General features: G+C 34.3%; 1 protein-coding gene across 6 annotated transcripts in view; it reads right to left on the reverse strand.

The window, feature by feature from the left end:
• GLS (glutaminase) overlaps positions 1–26299 on the reverse strand; it is a 97399-nt gene that overhangs the window by 7639 nt on the left and 63461 nt on the right. The window contains exon 15 of one of the 6 annotated variants that reach the window (XM_074215481.1): positions 23258–25886. The exons of 4 other annotated variants lie outside the window; for them this stretch is intronic. In XM_074215481.1, the coding sequence (XP_074071582.1) occupies positions 25740–25886 (147 nt within the window). In that variant the 3' untranslated portion in view covers positions 23258–25739. Of the gene's footprint in view, positions 1–23257; positions 25947–26299 lie in introns of those variants that run through there. One more of the 6 variants, XM_074215483.1, reaches the window with a different exon arrangement.

Raw genomic sequence — 26299 nt, forward strand, 5'->3', positions numbered from 1 at the left:
TGAGAAATGTCAGTTAACACACTAAGAACCAATAGAAAAAGATAAAATGGAAAATTATCAACAAACATTGAAAACAGACCACAAGAATTTTTTTAGAAGATTGTAGAAATTCTTGTGCTATAAAAATATGGTAGGATGAAAGAGAATGAAAATATAATTCAAACAATTTTTTGTAAATCCTGGTTTTCCTTAAATATTTCACAACTCAGAAATTGGTTGAAAGAAAATGGTTCACCACCTCATATTAAAGATAGATGCTGAGGGGCGGCTAGGTGGCTCAGTGGATAAAGCACCGGCCCTGGAGTCAGGAGTACCTGGGTTCAAATCTGGTTTCAGACACTTAATAATTACCTAGCTGTGTGGCTTTGGGCAAGCCACTTAACCCCATTGCCTTGCAAAAAACTAAAAAAAAAAAAAAAAAAAAAAAAAGGTAGATGCTTAACACCACTCTATAAAAGTACATTTTGTTCAATACCCTACCAATCATCATTAGAGTCATTAACTTCTTTTGTAAATGTAAGCAAAAACAAAACAAAATAGTATTCAACTTTAATTTTCCTCAAGTATAGCAAATATAGCAGAAAGATTCATGTTTAGTTCTATACTTAGGGTGTAGGACTACCTCTGTGGAAGGGGCTGAGGAGATTCAGAGCCCTGATGAATGGGTAATGTCTGACTTGAAATTGATTCCCTGGGACAAAGCAGAGGGGGAATATGAAATATCATCACTACTCCTAATCCAAGAAAAATGTGGGTCACCAATTTGGTTCTGATAGCAGAGCAACAGCTTAGCATTTATATACTTAAAAAAAACTTGAGCAACCTAATGTTCTCAGTGAATTTTAGCATCCACATTGAAAACCCATCTAACTCTCTCCTGGCTACCCCTGGTTCTACACCCACTTCATCTTCCACTGACTTTCAGTGTCCCTGCCATGTTCATTTATTCAATGAAGGAAACCAGAGCCCAAGCCCAGCCTCCATGTCGAGGGTTGGGGACACAAAATGACAAAAATGAAATTGGTCTTGCTTATTGGACCTTTACATTCTAGTGTAAACAACATATACACAGGGAAGTCACCACAAAACATATATTTCAGAAAGAGGAGAAGATGCTAACTGGGGCAGGGTTACGGAGAATCAGGAAAACCATTTAGATTGGAGGCTGCAGCCAAGGAAATGAAGGATTCATAGAAAAGGGAGGGCACTGGAGATAAACATTGTTCAGTGATCAGCAAGCAAGACAATTTGCTGAAATGAAGATAAAAGATCAGTCTGGAAAGATAGGTTGGAGCCAAACTGTGACAGGGTTTGAATACCCACAGAGCAGTGGGAAAGGGAAGGAAATAAGTATTAAGCCAGGCATGATTCTAAGAATTCTATAAATATTATTTCATTTGATCCTCACAATTACCCAGGAAGGTATGCTATTTTATTATCCCCATTTACAGTTCAAGAAACTGAGGCATCTGTGTTATGGACACAGATAGTGTACCTGAGGCTACATTTGAACTTGGGGCTTCCTGATTCCAGGTCCCTCACCCCCAGCCTATTGGTGTAACCTTGAAAATGCAAAGTCACTTCACGGAGTGAAATGGTCAAATCCATACTATTGGAATATTAATGTGCCACAAGCATGAAGAGGAATTATCCATCCATCCTCTATCACTAACATCTAAGACTTGATGATCCAACCTTTCATCTCTCACTTGGGCTAATCACTGAAGCCATTTTTCCCCATCACAAGTAATAACTGTGCCATTCCAATTCATCCAGGCCCACAGCTGGGATGAGGGTGAAACAGAAGTAACTATTCCTCTGAAGTGACTTCTCTATGCTCCTGTGACTTGGCCCTACCTGGATTCCATAGGCCACCTTCAAAAACATCCAAAGAATGCCTCATCTCCTTAATTTCCACCCTCCCAGTCTTTGGATAGTCCCCATGGACTTTGTCCAATCCTGAATCCCAGGCCAGGGGCATTGGAAGAAAATCAATTACTCCATTAATATTTAGTATATGTGTGCTAAGGACTATGTTCCATCATGGGCACACTGACACTTGGGTTCACTATAAATTCATGCTGGCTACCAATTTACATCCTACATGTTAGTCATCAGATTCTTTTATTGATTTCTGCTGATTCCCTTCACTCCTCACCCTCTTTCTACAGGCTCTATACACTGGATAACAGGATTACATATTTGAGCCTGTTAAGGATGTCCAATCCCCTCAGATTCCTCAAATGAGGAACGAAAGACTCAGGATGGGTCACTTGCCCAAGTTTACATAGTTAGTAATAGGTCTAGGATTTAAACCTAGGTTTAATACCAGCATTCTTTGCAAACTTGCCCTCAACTTCACTGAGCCCCAAATTACATTAAAGTTGGTAAAGAGGTAAATGGTAGAGAGAAGACAGGCACTGTGTTAAGTGCTGCTAGTTCCCCTCAAAATAACATGAAAGAAACCTCTTAGCAGAAATTCCATCAACAAAACCCAGAAAGACAAGTTAGGAGAAGAACACCTACCAACAAAGTCTTTCTCAGGGGACCCTGGGTGAACCAGGAGCAGAAACCAGAGGGCCAGGCAGGGCCAGCAGCTGGGGGAAACCAGACCACCGGCCTTGGCTGCAAAGGCTTTGTTGAGTGGTGGGTCCAAGGACCAACTTTAGCTGTGGAGTCTTTGGGGGGGTGGGGAGAGGCGCGATGGGAGGGAGAGTGCCAGCACAGAGAGTTTCAGAATATGCCTGGAAAACAACCAGCTGGGCAAGGAACCTGAGCACCATACTTTGAACAGAGCAACAGAGCCCTCTTCCCAGAACCAATGGTAAATACCCCCCCCCCCACACACACACACACCTCTCAGGCTCAGGTGTAGGCAATAGAGTTCACTCAGCTTAAAGGAAAATTTACTTCCTTCCCCCAGGTCCCAGCACATTGTTCAAGGTCAACTCAGACCCTGCTGCTGAGTTGCTCCAGAGAAAGCAACCAGCACCCCCTACTGGCCAGCCCTTGAAATTACTAAACCAAGTGAACAATGCTGCTAGGAAACAAAATACTGGGGAATATGGATAAAGGGGAAAAGGGGGGGGAAATACAAACAGAGAGAAGATAGCATGGAGGAAATAAAGAGTTAGTAAATATAACTCTGAATGTGAATGGGATGAACTCTCCCTTGAAACATAAGTAAATAGCAGAGTGGATTAAAAACCAGAATCCTACAATATGCTGCTTACAAGAAACTCATGTGAAGCAGAGAGATACATATAGAGTAAAGGTAAAAGACTGGAGTAAAATATATTTTGCTTCAGCTGAAGTGAAAAAAGCAGGGGTAGCAATCCTCATCTCAGACAAAGCAGCAGCAAAAATAGATAGCATTAAAAGAGATAAGGAAGGAAACTTTATCCTCCTAAAAAGTACCATAAACAATAAAGTAATTTCAATACTAAATATGTATGCATCCAATGGCATAGCATCCAAATTCTTAGAGAAGTTGAAAGAGCTACAGGAAGACACAGACAGCAAAACTCTACTAGTGGGACCTCAACCACCTGCTTTCAGATTTAGATAAATCTAATCATAAAATAAACAAGAAGGAAGTTAAGCAGGTAAATAGATTGTTAGAAAACTTATGATATGATAGACTTAGGGAGGAAACTGAATGGGGATAAAAAGTAATATACTTTTTTTTTCCTGCAGTACCTGGCACTTACACAAAAACTGACCATGTCCTAGCACATAAAAACCTAATGATCAATTACAGAAATGCAGAAACAGTGAATATATCTTTCTCATATCATAATGTAATAAAAATCATATACAATATTGGGCCAGGGAGATACAGACCCAGAACTAATTGGAAACTAAATAACCTCATTTTAAAGAATGAGTGGATCAAGCAACAAATTATAGAAAGAATTAATGATTTCATCCTGGATAACGACAATAATGAAACAACATACCAAAACCCATGGGATACACTCAAGGCGACTGTCAGGTGATGTATTATATCTTTAAATGATTACATGGATAAATTAGAGAAAGAGGAAATCAATGAACTAAATGCAACTAAAAAATTAGAGAAAGAATAAATTAAAAACCCTTAAATACCAAATCAGAAATTCTAAAAATTAAAAGAGAAATTAATAAAATAGAAAGCAAGAAAACTATTGAACTAATAAATAAAACCAAGAACTGGTTTTATGAAAAAAAATTGATAAACCTCTGGTCAATTTGATTAAAAAAAAGAAGAAAACCAAATTGCTAGTATCATAAATGAAAAAGGTGAACTCACCACCAGTGAGGAGGAAATTAAATTAATAATTTGGAATTATTTTGCCCAACTCTATGCCAATAAATTTGACAATCTACATGAAATTGATGAATATTTACAAAAATATAAGTTGCCCAGATTAAATGAAGAGGAAATTAAAAACCTAAACAACCCTATCTCAGAAAAAGAAATTCAACAAGCCATCATTGAACTCCCTGAGAAAAAATCTCCAGTGCCTGATGGACTCATAAGTAAATTCTATCAAACATTTAAGGAACAGTTAATTCCAATTCTATATAAACTCTTTGGAAAAACAGATGAAGATGGAACTCTGCCTAACTCTTTCTATGACACAAATATTGTGCTGATACCTAAACCAGGAAGAGATGAAACAGAGAAAGAAAATTATAGACCTATCTCCCTGATGAATATAAATTGAATATAAATCTTAAATAAATATAAATATTAAGTAAAGGCTTAGCAAAACAATTATAACAAGTTATCACTAGGATAATACATTTATGACCAAGTAGAATTTATCCCAGGAATTCAGGGTTGGTTTATTAGGAAAATGTCAGTAAAATTAATTATATCAATAACAAACCTATCAGAAATCATGATTATGTCATAGATGCTGAAAAAGCTTTTGACAAAATACAGCACCCATTCCTACTAAAAACAATATAGAGTGTAGGAATAAATGGTTTGTTCCTTAGAATAATAAGCAGTATCTATCTGAAACTATCAACAAGCATTATATGCAATGGGGATAGGTTAGAGACATTCCCAATAAGATCAGGGGTGAAACAAGGATGTCCATTATCACCACCACTATTCAATATTGTATTGGAAATGTTAGCTTCAGCAATAAGAGAAGAAAAAGAAATTGGAGGAATTAGAATTGGGAAGGAAGAGACAAAATTCTCACTTTTTGCAGGTGACATGATGGTAGAGATACCTAGAGAATCCCAAAAAACCGTCTTAAAAACTACTAGAAATAATTAGCAACTTTAGCAAAGTAGCAAGATACAAAATAAACCCTCATAAATCATCAACATTTCTATATATGACTAGCAAAATACAGCAGAAAGAGCTAGAAAGAGAAATTCCATTCAAAGTAACCTCAGACAATATAAAATACCTGGGAGTCTACCTGCCAAGGCAGACTCAAAAACTTTTTGAAAACAATTACAAAACACTTCTCACATAAATAAAATCAGATTTAAATAACTGGACAAACATCAACTGCTCATGGATAGGTCAAGCTAATATAATAAAAATGACAATTCTACCAAAACTAAACTACTTGTTCAGTACCCTACGATCAAAATTCCAAAAAATTATTTTTTTTTAAATTTTTTGTAAGGCAATGGGGTTAAGTGGCTTGCCCAAGGCCTCACACCTAGGTAATTATTAAGTGTCTGGAGCCGAATTTGAACTCAGGTACTCCTGACTCCAGGGCTGTTGCTCTATCCATTGTGCCACCTAATTGCCCCCAAAAATTACTTTAATGAGTTAGAAAAAATTATAAATAAATTCATATGGAGAAATAAAAAGTCAAGAATTTCTGCGGGTTCAATGAAAACAAAAGTGCAAAAGAAGGAGGCTTAGCCCTACTAGATCTAAGATTATATTATAAAGCATCAGTCATCAAAACTGTCTGGTATTGGCTGAGAAATTGAGTGGTGGATCAATGGAATAGACTAGGTGCAATAGCAGGAAATGATTATAGTAATCTACTGTTTGATAAACTCAAAGAGTCCAGCTATTGGCATAAAAACTCTCTCTTTGATAAAAACTACTGGGACAATTGGAAGTTAGTATGGAATAAACTTGGATTAGACCAACACCTCACACCCTATACCAAGATAAGATCAAAATGGATATAGGATTTAGACATAAAATACAATTATTATAAGCAAACTAGAAGATCAAGAAGTAGTACACCTGTCAGATTTATGGAAAGGGAAGTAGTTTATAACCAAGGAAGAGATGGAGAACATCATTAAAAACAAACTAGATAATTTTGATTACATTAAATTAAAAGGCTTTTGTACAGACAAAACCACTGTAACCAAGATCAAAGGAAATGTTGTAAATTGGGAAAGAGTTTTTATAACTAGTATTTCTGACAAAGAACTCATTTCTAAAATATACAGAGAACTGAGTCAAATTTTCAAAAACAAAAAACAAGCCAATTGACAAATGGTCAAAGGATATGCAAAGGCAATTTTCCGATGAGAAAATCAAAGTAATCCATATATGAAAAATTGCTCTAAATCACTACTTATTAGAGAAAATGCAGATTAAAGCATCTCTGAGGTACCACGTCACACCTCTAAAACTGGCCAATATGACCAGAAAGGACAATGATCAGTGCTGGAAGGGATGTGGGAAATCTGGGACACTAATGCATTGCTGGTGGAGCTGTAAACTCATACAACCTTTCTAGTGAGCAATTTAGAATTACGCCCAAAAGGCAACACTTTGATCCAGCAATATCACTATTGGGTCTATACCCCAAAGAGACTATGAAAAACGGGTAAAAACATCACTTGTACAAAAATATTCATAGCAACCCTGTTTGTGGTGGCAAAGAATTGGAAGTTAAGTGAATGTCCTTCAATTGGGGAATGGCTTAACAAACTGTGGTATATGTATGTCATGGAACACTATTGTTCTATTAGAAACCAGAAGGGATAGGAATTCAGGGAAGCATGGAAGTATTTGCATGAACTGATGCTGCGTGAGATGAACAGAACCAGAAAAATGTTGTACACCTAACAGCAACATGGAAGTGATGATCAACTTTGATGGACTTACTCATTCCATCAGTGTAACAATCAGGGACAATTTTGGGCTATCTGTGATGGAGAATACCATCTGTGTTCAGAGGAAGAATTGTAGAGTTTGAACAAAGACCAAAGACTATTACCTTCAATTTCAGGGAAAAAAAACCCATTATCTTATTATGTAATTTTGTCTTATATTTTATTTTTCTTCCTTAAGGATATGACTTCTCTCTCATCATGCTCAACTTAGATCAATGTATACCATGGAAACAATGTAAAGACTAACAAACTGCCTTCTGTGGGGGGTGGGGGGAGGGAAACCAGAATGGGGAAAAACTGTAAAATACAAAATAAATTTTTTCTTAAAAAAAAGTTTCATGTGTTGCTATATAGATATCTATATCTTCTTCTGTCTTAGAGCAAGCAACGTCCTCTTCCTTCCCGAGGCTATGACCTTAACTTATGTTCTCAATCCTATCAGCCCCAAAGTTGGGAGGGCCTGAGTTCAAATGTGACTTCATACACTTATTAGCTGTGTGACCTCAGTTAAATCACTTAAGCCTGATTGCCTTGAATTCAGGTCCATCTCCAGTTATCTTGACATCTAGTCCTGGACCCAGATGGCTCTGGAGGAGAAAGTGAGACCGATGACTTAGCACAGCACCCCCTCACTCAAATCCAACTTTTTTTTGTCATGGCATCATCTCCCTGATGTTGTGGTCTTCTTCAAGGACAAACATCATCAGTATCATCATCACCATCAACATAATCATCAATTATCTCCCTCTAGCAATCTAATTCTCTAGCTCCTTCACTTGCTTTCACATCTTCATGAATTTCACTTATTTTCAAGAAAAAAAGTAAGCAAACCAAAAACCCTTCAAATGATCCTGCTATTTCTTGTTTTTCCTTTCATTGCCAATATTCTTAAATCAGAAACCTCTTTTACCTCAACCCTGGATAGGCAGGCTTCCTATTCTTAAATTATATTTTCAAATGACATAGGAGATCCAATAATAACCAAATATTAGGTCCAAATCTTATGGTTATCAATAGCTCTCCTCCATCTGTTGATTTCTCCAGCTTTGGACACAAATGATTACCTTCCAGTTTTAGGACAAAAAATAATTAGGAACTGCATATGATAACAAAATGTGGAGTGGGTGGTGCAAGCTATATCAACAGAATGGAGATAATGGAAGCTGATACTTCCACAGTATTTTAAGAGTTATGCATATCTCATTTGAACTTAATCCTCACAACATAGAGAGTGATAACTTTTCCAGGCATTCAAGCTTGAAAATGGGAAATAAAATTTCTTCCTTTTTCTCTTATCCATCATTACTGATTGTCAAGTCCCATCAATTCCTTCATAATACTTCTCATAAAACTCACCCATCCTTTTCTGTTTCCACTGCCATCATCCTAATTATGATCTATGTCACTGAATATGAACCTAGCACTCTTGTCCTCTAATACCATAATTTACAATGTAAACCATTGCCTGGTAATCAAAACATTGCTTTGAGACTTGTATCACACCATTCCCTACTTCAAAGGAGGGTCTCATCAGTCAGCTTACCCCACCAATCCCCTCCAATGATGCAACCTCTTTACTCGGTTTTTGTTCCTAAAAGGGGTACATTAACCCATTTTTCTGTCTCACTCTTCATTCCTACAAGTTTCTACACATGCCCTTCCCTGGTCACTACTTCTCATGTATGTTGTCTTCCTCTATTAAAATGCAGGCTTTCCCCCTCCCCATGTTTCTATCTGTATTCTTGGACCCTACAGACACATCACTTAGAATATGGTAAACACATAATGGTGAGAGGGAGGTTCTTTTCAAATCTTCATTTATTTATCTCAATCTTCTGGCTCAAAAATCTATCAATTGCTCCCCTCTGTCTACTGGATTGTCTGCAAGTGTTCCCCAATATGAAATCTAGGTCTTTATTAAATGAACCCCCTACCCCAGCCATGTTGATCAAACCAGTCTGTTTGCTATTTCTTGAACTATGATTTTTGATCTAATTCAACTTTTTTTATTCACTTGGTATTGAGTACTTCTTTAAACTTAAGTTTCTTTGTAAAACTAGAGGTTTGGATTAGATGACCTCTAAATTCACTTCTGGTTCAACAAAATTAGATATGAACTAAAATACAATAGAAAGCAAGTACCTAGAGGCAGAGACTACTGTTTACCTTTCCTTGCACCCCTCAATGCATAGTAGTGTTTGGCACATAGACTATCAATGTTAAAACTTGTAAACTGATAAAAAGTAATTCTGCAAGGGATAAGAAAATAAGGACTAAAATGTAAGCCTACACCTTCTCTACACTTTATTTAGACTATGGCCTAGAGCACTGAGAGACTGTGATTTGCTCAGGTTCACATAGTCAGTAAATTAGAAATGAAACCTGAACTCATGTCTTTTTGTTTTCCAGGCTGGCTTCCCAACTGCACTACTAATAACTGAAAAAGAATACGCTGGAACAGGTAGTATTTGTGTTAGGCTTTGATGGAGGTAGGTCAATGGATAAAGCACTGGGTCTAGAGTCAGGAAAACCCAAGTTCAAGTCTGGTCTCAGACCTTTTCAGACTATGTGACACTGTTGTTTTACTTAATCTCTGTCTGACTTAATCCACTAGAGAAAGAAGTGGCAAATTCTTTACCTTTGCTAAGAAAACCTCATTGACAGTATAGGTCCATTGTCATGAAGAGTCAAAACAAGAGAATAGTCTCCAAGAGGTGCATTCCAGACTTGAGAATAGTCAGAATTGTGCATTGCCAGAATTCAAACACTGATCAACTAGTCTGAGATTAGTATGTAACTGTTGATTAAATGGTAACCTCTATAACCAGGAAAATAAGTCTAATACTTTTCTGGCCTAGTTCATTTCTAATCACTTTGAAAAAAAAGGACCTTTTTACTACTTTAGATTTGGTTCTTTTCCCATCCTGCTGTTTAAATCAGATTTGACTGGAAGGTGCTTTCAACTACAGCATCTAGGTACCTGCTTATTAATAATTTATTATGAAATCCCACAACAATATTACCCAATAAATCAATTCCTTCATTATTTAAATTATAGGTATAAATCATAGAAGTTCCTAGTAAACTAGGGTTTGAATGGATTCTAAATCACAGATTCTTTCCTAGGGCATTAGTAGGCTCTTAAATACTAATCAGCTTATGTACATGAACAGATAATCAATGTGAATGAAATAGGTGACTTCAATAAAAACCTTTAAATAAAATTTATAAACATGGATATTTATATGTTTGTGTACATACATACAAATATACACATTAAGGTCTACTTTCTTCTCCAACTGATAAAACCTCCAAAATGGTGAACAAAACATCCTTTTTCTTATTTCCTGAGACTTTCCTGCAGGATTGAATGAATTAAGGACTATGTCAGAAATTAAAAGGATAACTAAAAGAATCTGAGTTCCTTGTCTCAGCATAGAAATGGAAGAACACTAGGAGGCAGTATTACCAAAGTCATTGCCATCTCTTGGGATTTCTCTTGTAAAAAGGAGAGAGGGAACAATTTAAAAAATGAAAAGGAATGAAGGTATGCCAACTTTAAAGAGCTATAAGGTGATGGAGGGGGTAGGGATGAAGATATTTTTGGCTGATTTAAATTAAAACTTGGAGAGATATAACACTGACATTGGGATGTGTTGTATAGGGTATCAAGCCCTTTCCAATTTTATATCCTACAGAATAGTGCTATGGAGGACAAGATGAGGGCTGGAGGGAACCTTGGAACTGTGCATCCATCCTCAATCAATTTATACGACCACTGAATATGTGGGAAAAGTTGGTCAAATGGAGTTCAACCCTCTGTCACCTCTATAAGCCAATTACTGAAGGTACCTTTATGAGTATTTTAGTGATTTGTTTTTAAAATGACATAAATGCTAAGGTCCAGCAGATAAAGAGTTAATGGTAGTGCCTGGAGGGGGCTAGGAAGTTATTTGGTGAATCACTTGAAACTTTACTCTGTACTCTAGAATACAAATTGTCCAGCAGTAGGTTTCTACTTCCAAATGCAAAGATCATGGATCCTAATGTTTAATTTATGATTCCTTTATGGGGAGGAAAAAACCACCACCACAAAACCATACCCTCCATAAGTACCTGGTACAAACAGACACTATGAGTCCATAAACCTAATATGTAAGAGGTTTTTATTTGGAGAGTTATTAGAATGGCTAGACCAGACCACCCACCTTTATCAAACCCATCAGGACTGTAACTGTACAAGGTAACAACAGTAGAACAAAATTGTTCCAGGTCACGAGTTCATTTAACTCTTTTCAAACTATCTAAAATAAATTTCTCCCTTCTTCTTGCCCATTCCCCCAAGCCCCTATCTTCCATAAACATTGGGTGGGGGTTGGAAACTGGAGTTTCCATCTGATTTCCAAGTCATAAACATGTCATCACTTCCTTTTCACAGCCTGCAATGTTTTTATAAGAAATGTATTACTTTATAAATATTTTTGTGCCCTTCCCCCATCCCACCCTGAATTGCCAAACAGATAAACAGTGATTATAAGAAATTAATTTTTCTAATTTATGGTTAATGCATATCCTTGTAAAACTGCAACTTTTTTTTTGTTACTAGAATTTAAACAATAACTGTATTGTTAAGTAGGAAGGCCCATTGCTTTTACAGGCATTTTATTGTCATTATCTGAGATTAAGAACCTGCTAAAGATCAGATCAGAGAGAGGGAATTTGTGGTACAGCTGGAAGAGAACCCAGGTTTCTTGATCCCCAGTCCTCTAGTAGGAGCATGAAGCCTCTTCTTAATACAGACTTCAAAGCTTTATCTAGGGGATAAAGGGAAACCAAGGGATTAATTGAACTTCAGTTCCTGTGGGCTTTTATGAAAAAGTCTAAAACAACAATAAAGATGTGGTCACATTGTCTTTAATTTCACACACCTCCCAAAATCCCAACTTGAAAAATATTACAATGGCTTCTTTGATTCATCTTTAGTTCTAGTTCCTACATACAGACTGGTTTGGGGGCTTTGGGAAAATGGGCCTTTAAGGAAGGAAAAGACTAAACAAATAGGTAGTTAACTGAAATGTCACTTTTAGGAACCTACAGTCAGCTTTTACATAGCCTCCGCTTTCATTTCAGGGTTTACTGTGGGATCTGTGGACTTGGAACAGACATTCTCTCATTCTTTCTCTTAAATAAACCATCACTGCCTTGTGTCAAATGTGTCTAAGAACCAACATAAAAAATCAGATGTCTTGAATGTAAAGGATTTTCAGATAGGTGGTATATTTTGTAGAATGATACCATGTATGCTTTTGGTTTATTCAGCCTCACTTAACAATCTCCCTTCCTTCCATCAGTTAAAATGTTAATAAAACTGAACAGAGAATGTGTTTTGTTAATATGGTCAACATCAGAAAATAAATATTTAAATTCTCATGCTTCTATTTTCTAGCTGTATGTTTTAAAACAAATTCTTTAGCCTCCTTTAAGACTGGAGATGTGAAACAGAGAAACAGCCTTAGAATCTTCAAGCCCAGCCTTTAATATATAATTTCTATAACCTTTTAGTGGCTCCAAACAACTAAGATTAGTAAGTTTCCACGTAGGGAATTATGCTACAATTACAGGCCTGGACCAAAAAATAAATACATTCTCACTTATCCTGAGAAAAATGTACCATAAAACCTTAAGATATTATGTATGCCATTATATTATTGGGAAGTTTATGTAAACTCAAAGGTAATTTAGAAATTCTTTCATTTACTAATTAACAGCTAATATATGTAAATATGATTTTAAAAATTAAATCACAGAAGTCATTTGAGATAAGAAATCCAGCCGTAAATCCTAAGATTTTTTTTCCAGTTAGATTTCTTTCTTAAGAACCATTGCCTTGGGGTGGCTAGGTGGCCCAGTGAATAGAGCACCGGCCTTGGAGTCAGGAGTACCTGGGTTCAAATTTGACCTCAGACACTTGATAATTACCTAGCCGTATGGCCTTGGGCAAGCCACTTAACCCCATTGCCTTGAAAAATCTAAAAAAAAAAAAAACAAAAAAAAACATTGCCTTAAACCCAAATCACTGGCTCTCATTGATTAACCAACAATCCATTCCGGCTAATTGTTTGGGCCCCAGTTTACTCAGTTAATATTAATAGTAATTTTCTGTTTTGATCAGAAATCCAAAAGATCTTTCCCCTTCCAGATTCATTTTTTTTGACTGAATAACTTAGCCATGCTTTGCCTCATTTCTTACTTAGCTAGCCTTAATCACTGAATGGCTATTGCTTCACTCAAGCAGATATCTATTAAAAACCTTAGCTTAAAAAGATCAGTCTCCCACTGCATCCAGGACTATTTCTAGTCATCCTGATCCATTGCAGGCCACTGGACCCAGATGGATACAGAGGAGAAAGGGAGGCTGGATGACTTTGCATAGACATCCCTCACTTAAATACAATTCACTTGCATGTCATGTCATCACTTCCCTGGCACCATGGTCCTCCTCTTTCCAAAGAAATGACAAAAAAACAACAAACTCTCCAGCTACTGCAACATATCCTAGAAAATACAGGGAAAGGACCCCTGATTGCATTAGTATAAGGAACTCACAAATGAGGAAATTCTCTCTACCAAATACAAAACATTAACTTCTATGAGAGGCATTCATCACAACTTAGTGAGGAGGAAATGGCCAGAGCCTGATAAACATACCCTAAGAAATCATACAACTGAACCTAAACAACTAGATCATCTGCTTAGGAAAAAATCCCTTATGGAAATAACAATTCTGGGGCAGCTAGGTGGCATAGTGAATAAAGCACCGGCCCTGGAGTAACAAGGACTTCAAATCTGGTCTAAGACACTTAATAATTACCTAGCTGTGTGGCCTTGGCCAAGCCACTTAACCCCATTGCCTTGCAAAAACCTTAAAAAAAAAAATAACAATTTTGCAATTGTATAATCAGATCGATCTGAAATCGAAGAATTTTCAATCTATCAAAAAGTACAATTCTGAGCCACAAAATGCTGGTTTACTTCAAAAAATAATGTGTCCTATCTGATATTTGTTGAAAAGTCTTCAGAACAAAGTGCTTGTTTTTTAGTATTCAATTTTAAAATATCTTAAATTATTAATAGTTAGCTGAAATATTTCAATTTATCATTAACCTGCAAAGATCAGAATCACTAAAAAAGGAATCTGAATGATCACATATGAACAATGACATTAGGCTTAGCATTCAAACTGTAGTTTTGAGAGTGTCAAGCACAAAAATATGGTACCCTAAGTCTTGACCACTTACTGCAAAGTCACCCCCTAGGCCTGTTTCCTCACATTTAAACTAAAAGGGTTGGTCTAGAATGATACATAACATCTTATCAAATGTGAATTTCTACGAACATACGTTAGTAAGTATGTTCAGGACAAGTATTTCTCAGTAACAAAATCTGAAAAATCTCACAATTTCATATATCAATGTGAAATGTGTAGAATAAAGTACCATTTAAGTAGAAAAGCACTCAAGAAATCTTATTGATTAGATAATGTTTTTAAATTGGAAAAGTAATCAAAACCTTTTGGGAGTGATGGTGATTGTGTATGTTTATAAGGAGATCAAGAAAAATCAAGTGATGGGTGTTGATACATTTTGTACTACAGAACAGATGGAAAGCTGGAAGCAAATAAGCTTTATTCCTTATTTATTTGCTTTTAAAGCTCTAAAAGTGAAGCCTACATTCTAAGTTCCTGCCCATAAGAGCAAATATAGTTGTTGAAACATCAGCAAACATCCCTTATCTCTTATTGGTTCCTAACAAATGCTTTAAAAGGATATTGCAATATTCAGAGGTATCTCTCCTTTTATTACTGATTACAAAAGTTAATGATTACATCTTTATTTGGTATTGGATTGTGTCTTCAAACTGCTTCATCAAATTTGTGTAATCATATTAAGAAAAAGTAGATGTTCAAATGCAGTGTTTAAAAGTCAATAGAAAATATTTTCCAAGTAACAGTTGTCCAGAGGTGGATTCAGGACATTTAGCTTTCCCTCTCATTCACTATCTTTGACCCATCTCATGCTCTTACCCCTAGCACTATGACAAAAGTCAATAAGCAAAATGACTTATGTATATGAAGTTAAATGTGACTTATGACAAAGGATTAGATATCAATTCTGAAACCTAGGGATTACTGAAGTCCAAAGAATTATCTTATCCAAAGAAACTGTTATAAGCCAATCTACGCATAAGTACGTGGGCATACGTAACTTAAGAATTGTGGTTTTTAAGCCTTTCTTACTTCAAGGCTCTTTATTTGTAAGGACATGCCTCCTCATTGGTTCCAGATATGGATTATAAAATTTCATTATGCGACTAATCAAATCCTGGTACTTCCTCATACCAACTTATTCATTCCCTTTGTTTAAAAAAAATCATCTCAATTTCCTTTCTTCAGTCTACAGAACAATGCATTGACTTTTGCAATTGCAGTTTTAATAGATGAAAATGTACATTTAGAAAAACCCACACAAAGTGGGCAGATTACAAGATGATATTAAAAACGTGTAAACTTATTTTTAGTTCTGTGGAAAGTCACAAGTTAGGGTTTATAGATTTTTCACTGTAAACACCACTCAGCAAAAATGGGGAAGAGCGAATCTGGAAACAGTAAAAATGATGATCCTATTTTTAAATGTTTTTTCCTCAACTAAAAGATTAGGATATCTCAGCATGGGTGTGCAAGGGTTCTTGGTTTCTTAAATCATGGGTAGCAGTCAGGTCTTTGCCAGACTGTAAAAATTTTTTAAGTGCAGGTCCAGCAACTCTGTCTTCAGACTGGTCTAGTCAAGTTTAGGTTTTTTAAAACCAAGAGGTTGGCTGTTCCATGATGCCTCCCCTTCTCCATGCAACCCATATGTTTAGTTTTTGTTTTTCATAGTGGTAGAGCATGAATATAGTTTATTGATATAGAATGCCTACAAGCATAAAATCAGAATTCCTTTCAAAATTAAATGAAATAAATCTTTTAAAATTTTCATTTTGTTGGGGAGAGTTGGGCCCTAAGCAATACATTTAAAATTGTCTTTATAGGAGGCCGGCTAGGCAGCGCAGTAGATAGAGCACTAGCCCTGGAGTCAAAGGGACCTGGGTTCAAATATGACCTCAAACACTTAATAATTACCTAGCTGTGTGGCCTTGGGCAAGCCACTTAACTCCATTTGCCTTGCTAAAACCTTTAAAAAAATGTCTTTGTGGTCAGTGTATAGATATTCAGCAAGTGTGAGCCATCCTCTAATGTTTCCAAATGTTGGTGTTGTGAAGGGAAGGCAAGAAACAATTATAATTAACTTGTAAAGGTCTTGAACAGTCTTATCAGACTGCATTTGTTCTCCTGGTACTAGCCTAAATAAGTATGCAGAACCTTACCATCTGTAAGCTTGTATGGCTGTTTAGAGAAAGAATTCTTTAATGACCAAGGAAAGAATAAATAAGCTCATCAAAGCATAATGACTTTTAAGATGTGAACTGTTTTATTTTACTCAGACTAAGAGGAAGTAGACAAATTCTACTTTTTTAAAAAAACTGCAGATCACTGTAGCTCCTAGATTTTTAAGATTGTGCCCCTACCTCCTTACCTACCTTCCCCAAATACTACCCATAAAAGATTCTTTAGAAGGTTTATTAGTGTTATCCCTTATCAAGAAGATATAAGAGGGACTTCTAAAAATCATGGGGCCTATTTCCCTCAGTAACCAGGGGAATAAGTAAGGATGCATCTGCAATCAACGTTTCTTGTTGTAAGGGATAATAAACTACCATGTTCATTCTAAGTGCACTTTACTCAGTCAAATGAAAGACCTAAATAGACTTTTCAGCTAATGCTCCTTACAATCCATGACTCCGAGAGTCAGGGGGAAAAAAACATAGGATCACAGACCCTGAGTCTGAAGAAACAAATTGCTACCTAGTTCTAACATTTCATTGTAAACAGCAGCCCAAGGTCACACAGGTGCTATCAGGTGAAATGGGAACTTTTCTTCCTGTCTCCAAAAGTGATATTCTTTACCCAATAGTGCATCATCTCCTGTGGTGTCCTATAGACTTGTTCAGTGTCACTGGAAAAATAAATACTGAACACTCCCTGCCAAGGAAAAAATTATCAGTCACCACTTGACATAACTACAAACTATTAAGTCCAAAGATTCAATGCACAATTCAATAGGATGGGCTGATAAACCTGACAAATCTCTCATCCCTATAGGGCATGTACAAAATGTCCTTTGTGGAAGTCATTTTAGAAATACGCAGGAAAAACGTGGAAAAATGACATTGTTAAATGTCACAATAAACAGATTATTTCTTATAGAATTCCACTACACAGAAAGGGGGAAAATAGGAACTGAAATTCAATCACATCTATTCAACAATACTTTTTAATAGGGGCAGAGTGTGTTATTATCAATTCTACTGAAAACTATGATCTTAATTTTGATTCTCTACAGTGGTTCCTAGAAAATTAGTATTTTCAGCACCTATACCTTGTTATGTAGTTGATTTTAAAAAATCAGCAATAATAAAAACAAGGATTAGGGAAATTTCCATGGAGAACTGATATTGTATTAAACAGTGACCTCTTGATAGGGGAGCAGGAAAAGAACACATGTCTAGGTGAAGTCTTCTCAGTGTTGGATGGTCTGTGATGAGTGAGGTTATTCTCTTCTGGGTTCCAAGCCCAATATTGACTAAAAATCAAAACTATTTGCAAAAACCCTTTTCAACTTACAAATCAAGAGAAATCTGAGGGTGCATATAATCAATAAAAAAAAAATCTAAATGAAGGTCAACGGAATTTAAGGAGGCAATTGGGGTTGAAGTCTTGCCTAGGATCACACATCTAGTGTCTGAAGCTAAATTTGAACTAAGGTCTTTCTAGCTCAAAAGATCAGTGCTCTACCTACCTTGGCACCTAGCTGCCTCGAGACCAGTGGAATTTCAGGAATAAACTAAAGTTTTCAAAACTAATTATAATTGGTGTCATTTATTCAGGTTTAAGAATCATAGGGCAATTTATCTTCCATTTTATTGAATCACTGAAGCCTTGATTTGTAAGGTAAAAAGAGGACATCTAAATGAAGTTTACCTATAACTAGTTTCCATAATAGCTATTTCTGTTAACTGCAAGACATTATATTAGCATAGAGTCAAGACTAAACTAAGACAAAGAAAGAGAAAAGCGGGGGGAATAGGGAGATGAGGCTAGAAAAGACACTGATTTTACTAGTACTTATGTTCATGGAAATGAGGTGAAAACAGTATAAAGTCATCTATTTTAAAGTTAAAATTAAAACATGAAAAAGAGAATGACAGAGTTCCCTGGCACTTCTGCCTTTTCCCTTCATGTAACATATTTTGAATGGAAGATGCCTTTTCTCTTCAATGGAACAATTTTTCACACAGATGAGTAAAAATATATCTTATCTTTCTACAAAATAGGTTAATTGAACAGGCTAAATACCAAAAAGGAGGGGTTGTTTGGGGTGGAGTTAGGAAAATGTTCATTATTTTACTTTCCTTTTAATTCAGTGATGAGAACATGTGAATTTACATGAACTGAAGCAATTTACTTTTATTTCAATTCAACTCTACCTATTTAAATGAATTATAATCAACAATAGCAAATCACTTAATTTATTCATTTAAAAGTCAGTGCATTTAGGTTTGGACACAAGACCAAATCCAAATGTACCCAAGGTTATGCCAAGAAGTTTCAATGAAAAGCAAAATTAGAAAAGAAATGTTAGTCTTTTTTAAAACTGAATATATTTAAAAATACAGCGGTTATGGAAAAATTATTAATTTCTGGGTTTTTTAAATAAAGGCACATTAAAAGGAAAACTTTTGTTAGGTAGACTTTATATAATTCAATAGTTTTCTCCTACTTCACATGGAAAATTAATAAAGATATGAATCAGGACAGTGTTAAATGAGAAAAAGAAGAGCTAAATAACTTTGGTTCAGATTCTGAAGAGTATATACTCAATATCTTTTATTTTCTTTTTGAGCAATCAGGGTTAAATGACTCCAGGTGAAGTCAGATAGCTAGTAACTGTTTGAGGCTCAATTTAAATTCAGGTCCTCCTGAGACCAGAGTTGGTGCTCTACCCATTGTACCACCTGGCTGTTCCATTTCATTTTAGAGTGGAAAATTTGAAATAAAAGGTTTATTTTTTTGTGTCATAACACACTCAATGTAGTGCATGATTCTTGATGATAATAAATGCAAAACATTTCAAGGGCAGATCAAATGAAAATCAAAATAAAAACATTTGTAACATAATCAGCCCACCAAGAATAAGTTTAAAGAGCAGTTAAATATTGATTTTATTGTTACTTTTATAATGAAATATTTCACAAATATGCATTGTCTTTGTGACAAGTTGTTCCAATTTTACTATATGTGTTGTTAAAAGAGCAACATTTTTACTGATCAAGTGCCCATTTCCATTTGGGTAGGACTGACTTTGTTAAATTTTGGGGAAACACTAGCTAGAATTAATTTTAAAAGATCTATTACTCTCCAGCAACTTAAAATCAAGCAATTAAGCTTGTAATTTATCTAACATTAAAAATCTTTGTAAAATGAATACTAGACAGGATTAATTTTAAAAGCTTTGTACTCTCCAACAACTTAAAATATATTAAGCTTGTCATTTATCAAACTTAAAAGATTAAATGAGAATTGAAATCAAGCTTTAAAATCTGTTAAACATGGACTGCTGAATCATTATTTATTTTGAAGTCAAGAAATGGGAATAAAAGATTTAGAGAAGTTTTTGGAGAGGCTGATAAGTAAAATAAACTTAGAAAATGTTTTGCATCCACTTCCTTATTTACTGCCTTGATTAAACACGACCCCCACAACAGTTTTTCAAAGTTTCTAAGGGTGATAACTACATTTTTGGAACCAATGTAAATCATGCAATCACTTCCAGAACCCAAGAAGAATTAACTTTTATAACTGCGGAAAAAATTAAGAGTAATAATCTCAAGAAAGGTTGATCACATTTCACAACTGATTTGCCTGTAGACTGACTTCTGTTTATTGTGCCTGTTCTTTTATTGGAAATACCAAGATGTGGCTGATCCAAGTTGGTGATCTACTGATTCTTTTTTTTTTTAGGTTTTTGCAAGGCAAATAGGGTTAAGTGGCATGCCCAAGGCCACACAGCTAGGCAATTATTAAGTGTCTGAGGCCTGATTTGAACTCAGGTACTCCTGACTCCAGGGCCTGTGCTCTATCCACTGCACCACCTAGCTGCCCTGGAAAGACTTTAAAAGCTAAAATAAAATAAAGCAATTTATTGCACATGATAAGCATGAAGTTCTACATTTGTGATCACTCAGTTGAACCAGGTGTTAATTACCTAAATAAATAGTGAGTGAAATTGAATGTCTTAGTCTCTGGTTCAATTTCTTTGATTCCAAAAATAAAAATCCAAATCAAATAGAATAAAAATGTTGACATAAACTAACTCATTTTAGAAAGGAAATTAGTCTGGCTGTTTTGGGGCATAAATTAAAGTTTCTTGTTAAATTTCTATATTCAACTATAGTTTATAGGCATTTTAGTTATTGAAAAAACTGGCAGTATTATGTAAAGATAAAAAAATTTCAATTTTTCTGTCCACAGTACCTTTTAGCTACACATAGAATAGAATGCAGGTGTCATTTCTGCTGTATTTGTATTAATAAATATTTTATAAGATAAATTGATAGCCAAAAGTGGTAGCTTTTCATAATGCTATATATATTTTTGATCACAAATAATGTAATGTTTTAATTTCAAGAGAAACTTCAGAATTTAGTTATTCAGCTTTTAACAGAAGTTGATACCATTTAGCATACTAATAATGTATGAGAATTCCTATGGAAACATGCAATGAACAATCTAAAATACAGTCAAGTGCTCAACAAGGTCATATTCATTTGAATGAATCACAGCAAATCAAGGTTTTTATTCAAGATACTTATTAAGATAAAGCTGGAAGGGCAGAAATAACTACCTATAAGCTCATAGAAATAATAAATAAGTTAATAAGTTAATAATAAGTTAATAAATAAGTTACCACCTATAAAATAAAGGAAATAATAAATTTAAGGGGAAAAAAACATGTTTGGTTCCTGGTGGTTAAAATAAAGAAAATCAAAAGATTTGGTGATAAGGAAAAGAATTCATCATATGGAGGATAATTACTTTTAAGTCATCCTTAAAAAAATGTAAGTGTCTTTTATTATTCATACAAAAAAATGTTCACATAAACACAATCACCTGGACTTTACTAAATTTCTACTTTTTATATTTTTCCTTTCCACACATGACACTTTTTAGTTTATATCGTGGCCCAGAAATAACAGATCTAAATTTATGAATTGAGTTTAACATTAATACTATTTGCTGTTTGGCAAAACAGTAGCTCTGAAAATTATCATTTCTTCAGATTAATAATACAAACCTTGACAATGCTTTAAAAAAAGTGCTAATAAAATGATATTTCTTCAAGTTGATGCATTTCATATTATAGAATTAACAGTAATCACCTAATTGCCAAAAGAAAAGAATCTTCTATTTTGTAAGCAACAGAAGAAATAAACATTCCCATTGTCTTGCAAATAAAGAGGGTACAAATGAAAATACAAATAAAAACTCAGTATGCATAAACCATTAGCTTTAAACTAAAGCAATTAGAAGTAAGTTGGAGATTTGATCTATGTGATATTACAAAATGGGTTTATTGTGAAGCTAGTACACTCTATGGCATCTCTCTGGCTAAGTTTTGGCCCAAACTTAGGTTTTATAACAAATGGAAATTTTTTTAAATATTGGAACAGTGGATGAAGGACTGAAGATAATCCAATGCAGTTAAGAGGCACAAACTGATAATATAATAATTTCTCTAAGAAATAAAAAAAAAATATTACCTTGTAAAAACATTTCAAGGTCATCAAGGAGGCAAAATAAATCAATGTATAAATCCCTACTGGGGAAGTAAAAGGGGTCATTAAAATTGTGTTATCTACCTTGCATATTACCCACCAAAAGAATATGCACTATTTAATCCAATATATTTTTAAAATATTATGTTCTTGTGTCCTGTTAATTTAAGTCTTGGTATCTATCCTGCTACAGTCTGGTGTTCCTTAACCTATTTTGAAGTTAAATTCTATATATTAAACCCCACTCAGGAAGGCATTGTACACTCCTCTGGAAGATCTTTCAATTTAAAAACCAATAAAATGCAACACATGGAAAAAGCAGAGCTTTTTTCCTAATTTAGTCTATACTGTCAAACTATCTTTTTTTTTTAAGGTTTTTGTAAGGCAAACGGGGTTAAGTGGCTTGCCCAAGGCCACACAGCTAGGTAATTATTAAGTGTCTGAGACCAGATTTGAACCAAGGTACTCCTGACTCCAGGGCTGGTGCAGTATACACTATGCCACCTAGCCGCCCCACTTTAATCTTTTATAATCGATGAGCATATACTATCTTAATGAGGTAATTTCAAAAATGAAATTCTTAAACATAGGTCTAAGATTATGTATGCTTCTATAGGATGGTGTGTCAGCTCCAAGAAACTAAACTCATTCTCCATTGAATTGAGCAATACATTTTCCCTACTCTGTGGGTTATGAAGAAATAAATTCAGGGTCATGGATAAATCAACAAAAATCTAAAATTAAGTCATAATTAATAATACTCTTTTCTTAGAAAATAGAAAATTATTTAATTGAACATTTACTTCTCTACCAATGGGTTTGTTTTTTGGGTGGAGGAAGGAATTAAGTGCTACTAAATGGAAAACAACCAAAAAAAACCCCTCAAATAAAAAGTCTTTATTTAAATACTTCTAGTACAACCAATAAAAATGAACCAAAAAACAAAACAAAAAGAAAATGAAAACATAACCCCCCAACAACCCCACTTCACATTAAAAAAAAGCAACTGATGCACCTTTATGTATTTCCAGTTTCCCTTCATAGCACTCTTATATCTAAAAATGTTCAACACTTTTGGTAGTATTCTAAATTGAGAAATCTCCAACAAATATTTGTATAAATAGTTGGAGTTGTTTTCATCAAACACACTTTCAAAACAATAAAATCAGCTTAAAAATAAATTTATTACACAATACAAAAATATGCATGCTGGAAACAAAAGGTACATTAAATATACAAAGTAATGAAAAAGAGGCTAAATAAGACAAATGTTTTAAATCTACATTCTCAAACAAAATGCACAACATTTATGCTAAAAAAAAAAACCCAGGTATTTAAAGAAAAGTACATTTCAAATGAAATGTCAATGATGCCAACAAAGAAAAACAAACACTAACTTCTAAAAATGCTTGAATATCAAGAATCAGTAATGGTATGAAATAAATGAAACTCAACAGTAATGGGCACTGCTATAGGATTATCTTGGGAATAGTATTAGTAATACTGAATGATACAAGATAAAACCTTTAAGCCCTTGGCAAAGTTGTTTTTGATTTCTTTTTTAATATAAATATTTTGAGTCCTAAAATCAAAGTAGCTCCCCTTCTCATTTCATTTTTGTCTTCAATGAGTGAATAATTTCTTAATTTTTTTTGCTTCTTTTTCTATGAAGTGGAGTAATTTTGTGGTTATCCTACTTCCAAATGGAAATTTAAGTTTTACAAAGTCAGGTAAATTCTACAAATAAACAACTTATGATTATAAATATATACCATGCATGAATAGAACATTTCCTTTTCATGATATTTTTATAACTATTTCCAGTTTTACTAACAAAAATCAACTTTTTAAAATATGTTAGCTGTAAAAAAAAAACCTATAACAAAATGAATAATAGCAGGATTTGGATGGGGGATGGGGGTGGAGTAGAAAGGTAATTGTCTCCCAATTCATTGCCTGGGGGCATTCAATCTAGTCATACTCTAAACTCAAGTTAATATGAGGATTACTATATAAGTCTCAGGTCCAAGGTTACAGTAGCAAAAGTGTGCTCCACTCCTACTTTAAAAATAAAAATAACATCAAAAATAATGGCTTTCAAAGCAGTAATGTATCCATATGATTTTAAATAACTATATGACTCAAAGTTTTCTCTTTGAGCATTGTCTAGAGCACCAACATTAACTTGCCCAGGGTCACAAAACCTATATGTCTGAAGCACACCTTGAAGCCAAGTCTTTTTGGATTCAAAGGTTGGCTTCGTGATGCCACATGGCCTTATACTTAAACCTTCATTTTGGTCAGTTATTACACAGTCAAAAGATTCCTCTAAATGTTCTGAACAACCTTTTTTATGTCTTATTATCCTTTAGTAATCTTTATCTTGACATGTATAACATACAAAGTCTACATTGCTCTACCTTCCTCAAAAGAAATTATTACAGCTTTAGACAAAAAAAAAACAGCCTACATTGAATCTTTGAGTAAAGTGAGCAGGTAAACGACAGGAAATGGTCCTGTGTAATTTCAAGATATCATTTGTCAAAATAATTTTAAGTATTTATCATAATTACCAGGTTGTTTACAAAATGCAAAAGAAATACAATGAACGTTTTATTCTTAATACACTAAGTTATTAGAAATCTAACCTCAAGAACTTAAGACTATAAATGTCTTGATGTAGTACTAAAGTTCCAAAAACTTTAGACCATTCCAATGAAACTTTTTTAAACAGTGCATATTAAACATCCTTTAAAGATAACAGATGTGTTCCTACTTTATTACATGAAGAAAACAAAACCTTCATGAAGTTGTTTAAAGAGAAAGACATCCTTTTTACTTATCATCTAGAAAAAGTTGGAAAATGAAAATAAAACCACTAATAAGAGATACTCAGAAACACTTTTGTTACTTCTAGTTTACTAGCATTGATTTTATATTTGAAGTTATTTTGGCTAGAATGTTTAGGAAGAATAGATGTTTCTCCCTTTCCATCATTATCACAACATGGAGTTGCAAAGAACAAAGCATTACAAATATTCACTACCAGACCTCAGAGAAGTTGCTAATAATATTAGAAAGTAATAAGAAGTATCAATATGTGCTACAAATTATATTTTTGAACAAGGTTACTTTGTGTTTTAGAATTATTATCATATAGTATCATTGATCAACACTAAATAAAATACATCTGAAAATCAGTTACTTTGTCCTTTGGATTTGGCTTAGGAAGCTTTGAAACCATGTCAGTTTATAGAACTGAAAAATAAGTTTGGTATCAGAAATTTAAAATTAAGAGCTTATATTTGTCCAATTTGAAAAGGTCCCTTATCTGATTATATGAAATTAGCAGCTGCAAAGTAGTTTTAGAAGAAAATTTTAAAATAAACAACTTTTATATAGTTTTCTTTCAAATAAAGTAATTTTCTTTGATGACTACTTTGTGGTCTTTTAAAGTTCAATGAATTCAGAATTTGATTTTTCAAAGTTTTACACATAAGAATTAGAAGGGAATAAAAATGTATGGCTTGCCCCAGAAGTTGAGAAACAAACAAAAGAAAAAGCAAATAAATACTGAGAATATGCATAAAACAAGAGACATTTTTTGAGCTTCAATAAAGAAAATTCTGACACTAGATCCCATTCCTTTAGCTTTTCTCTCCCAGACTTTCCATTCTATACACTACAGTTGTGGAGATGTCCTCATTTGCCTCAGGTGACACTTTTTTCCATACTGTATCTTTTAGAGCAAGTTCTTGTTGGAGACTTTCATAATCCAAGGGTCCAAAGGCATGCTAGTTGTTCAAGCAACATACATAATTTTATTAGTGCACTTGAGTGAAGAAAGGTCCAAGCTACAAAATGGTATTTTTCAATGAATGTTATTAGAATTCATTAGCATTCACCCACCACCACCACCACCAATTGATAATTTATTTCATGTAATTTAGGATACCTCTTATAGAAGGTTCTAGCTTGTCTTTCATTACTCTTATGTACTTTTGTAAAACTATTCAAAAGAGAGTAACAAATAATATAATTTAAGTAAAGTGCTTCACAAACTTTACAGCACTCTATAAATGTTAGCTATTATCTCTGTTATCATACCAAGGGAGAATAGCAAGAACATCATATAGCATTTATCAGATTTTTTTTCTAGTCAAAGAAAGTTTCAAATTTCCATGAACTAAAAATTACTTTATCAATG

Source organism: Macrotis lagotis, chromosome 1 (genome assembly GCF_037893015.1).
Source record: "Macrotis lagotis isolate mMagLag1 chromosome 1, bilby.v1.9.chrom.fasta, whole genome shotgun sequence".
Classification (NCBI taxonomy): domain Eukaryota; kingdom Metazoa; phylum Chordata; class Mammalia; order Peramelemorphia; family Peramelidae; genus Macrotis; species Macrotis lagotis.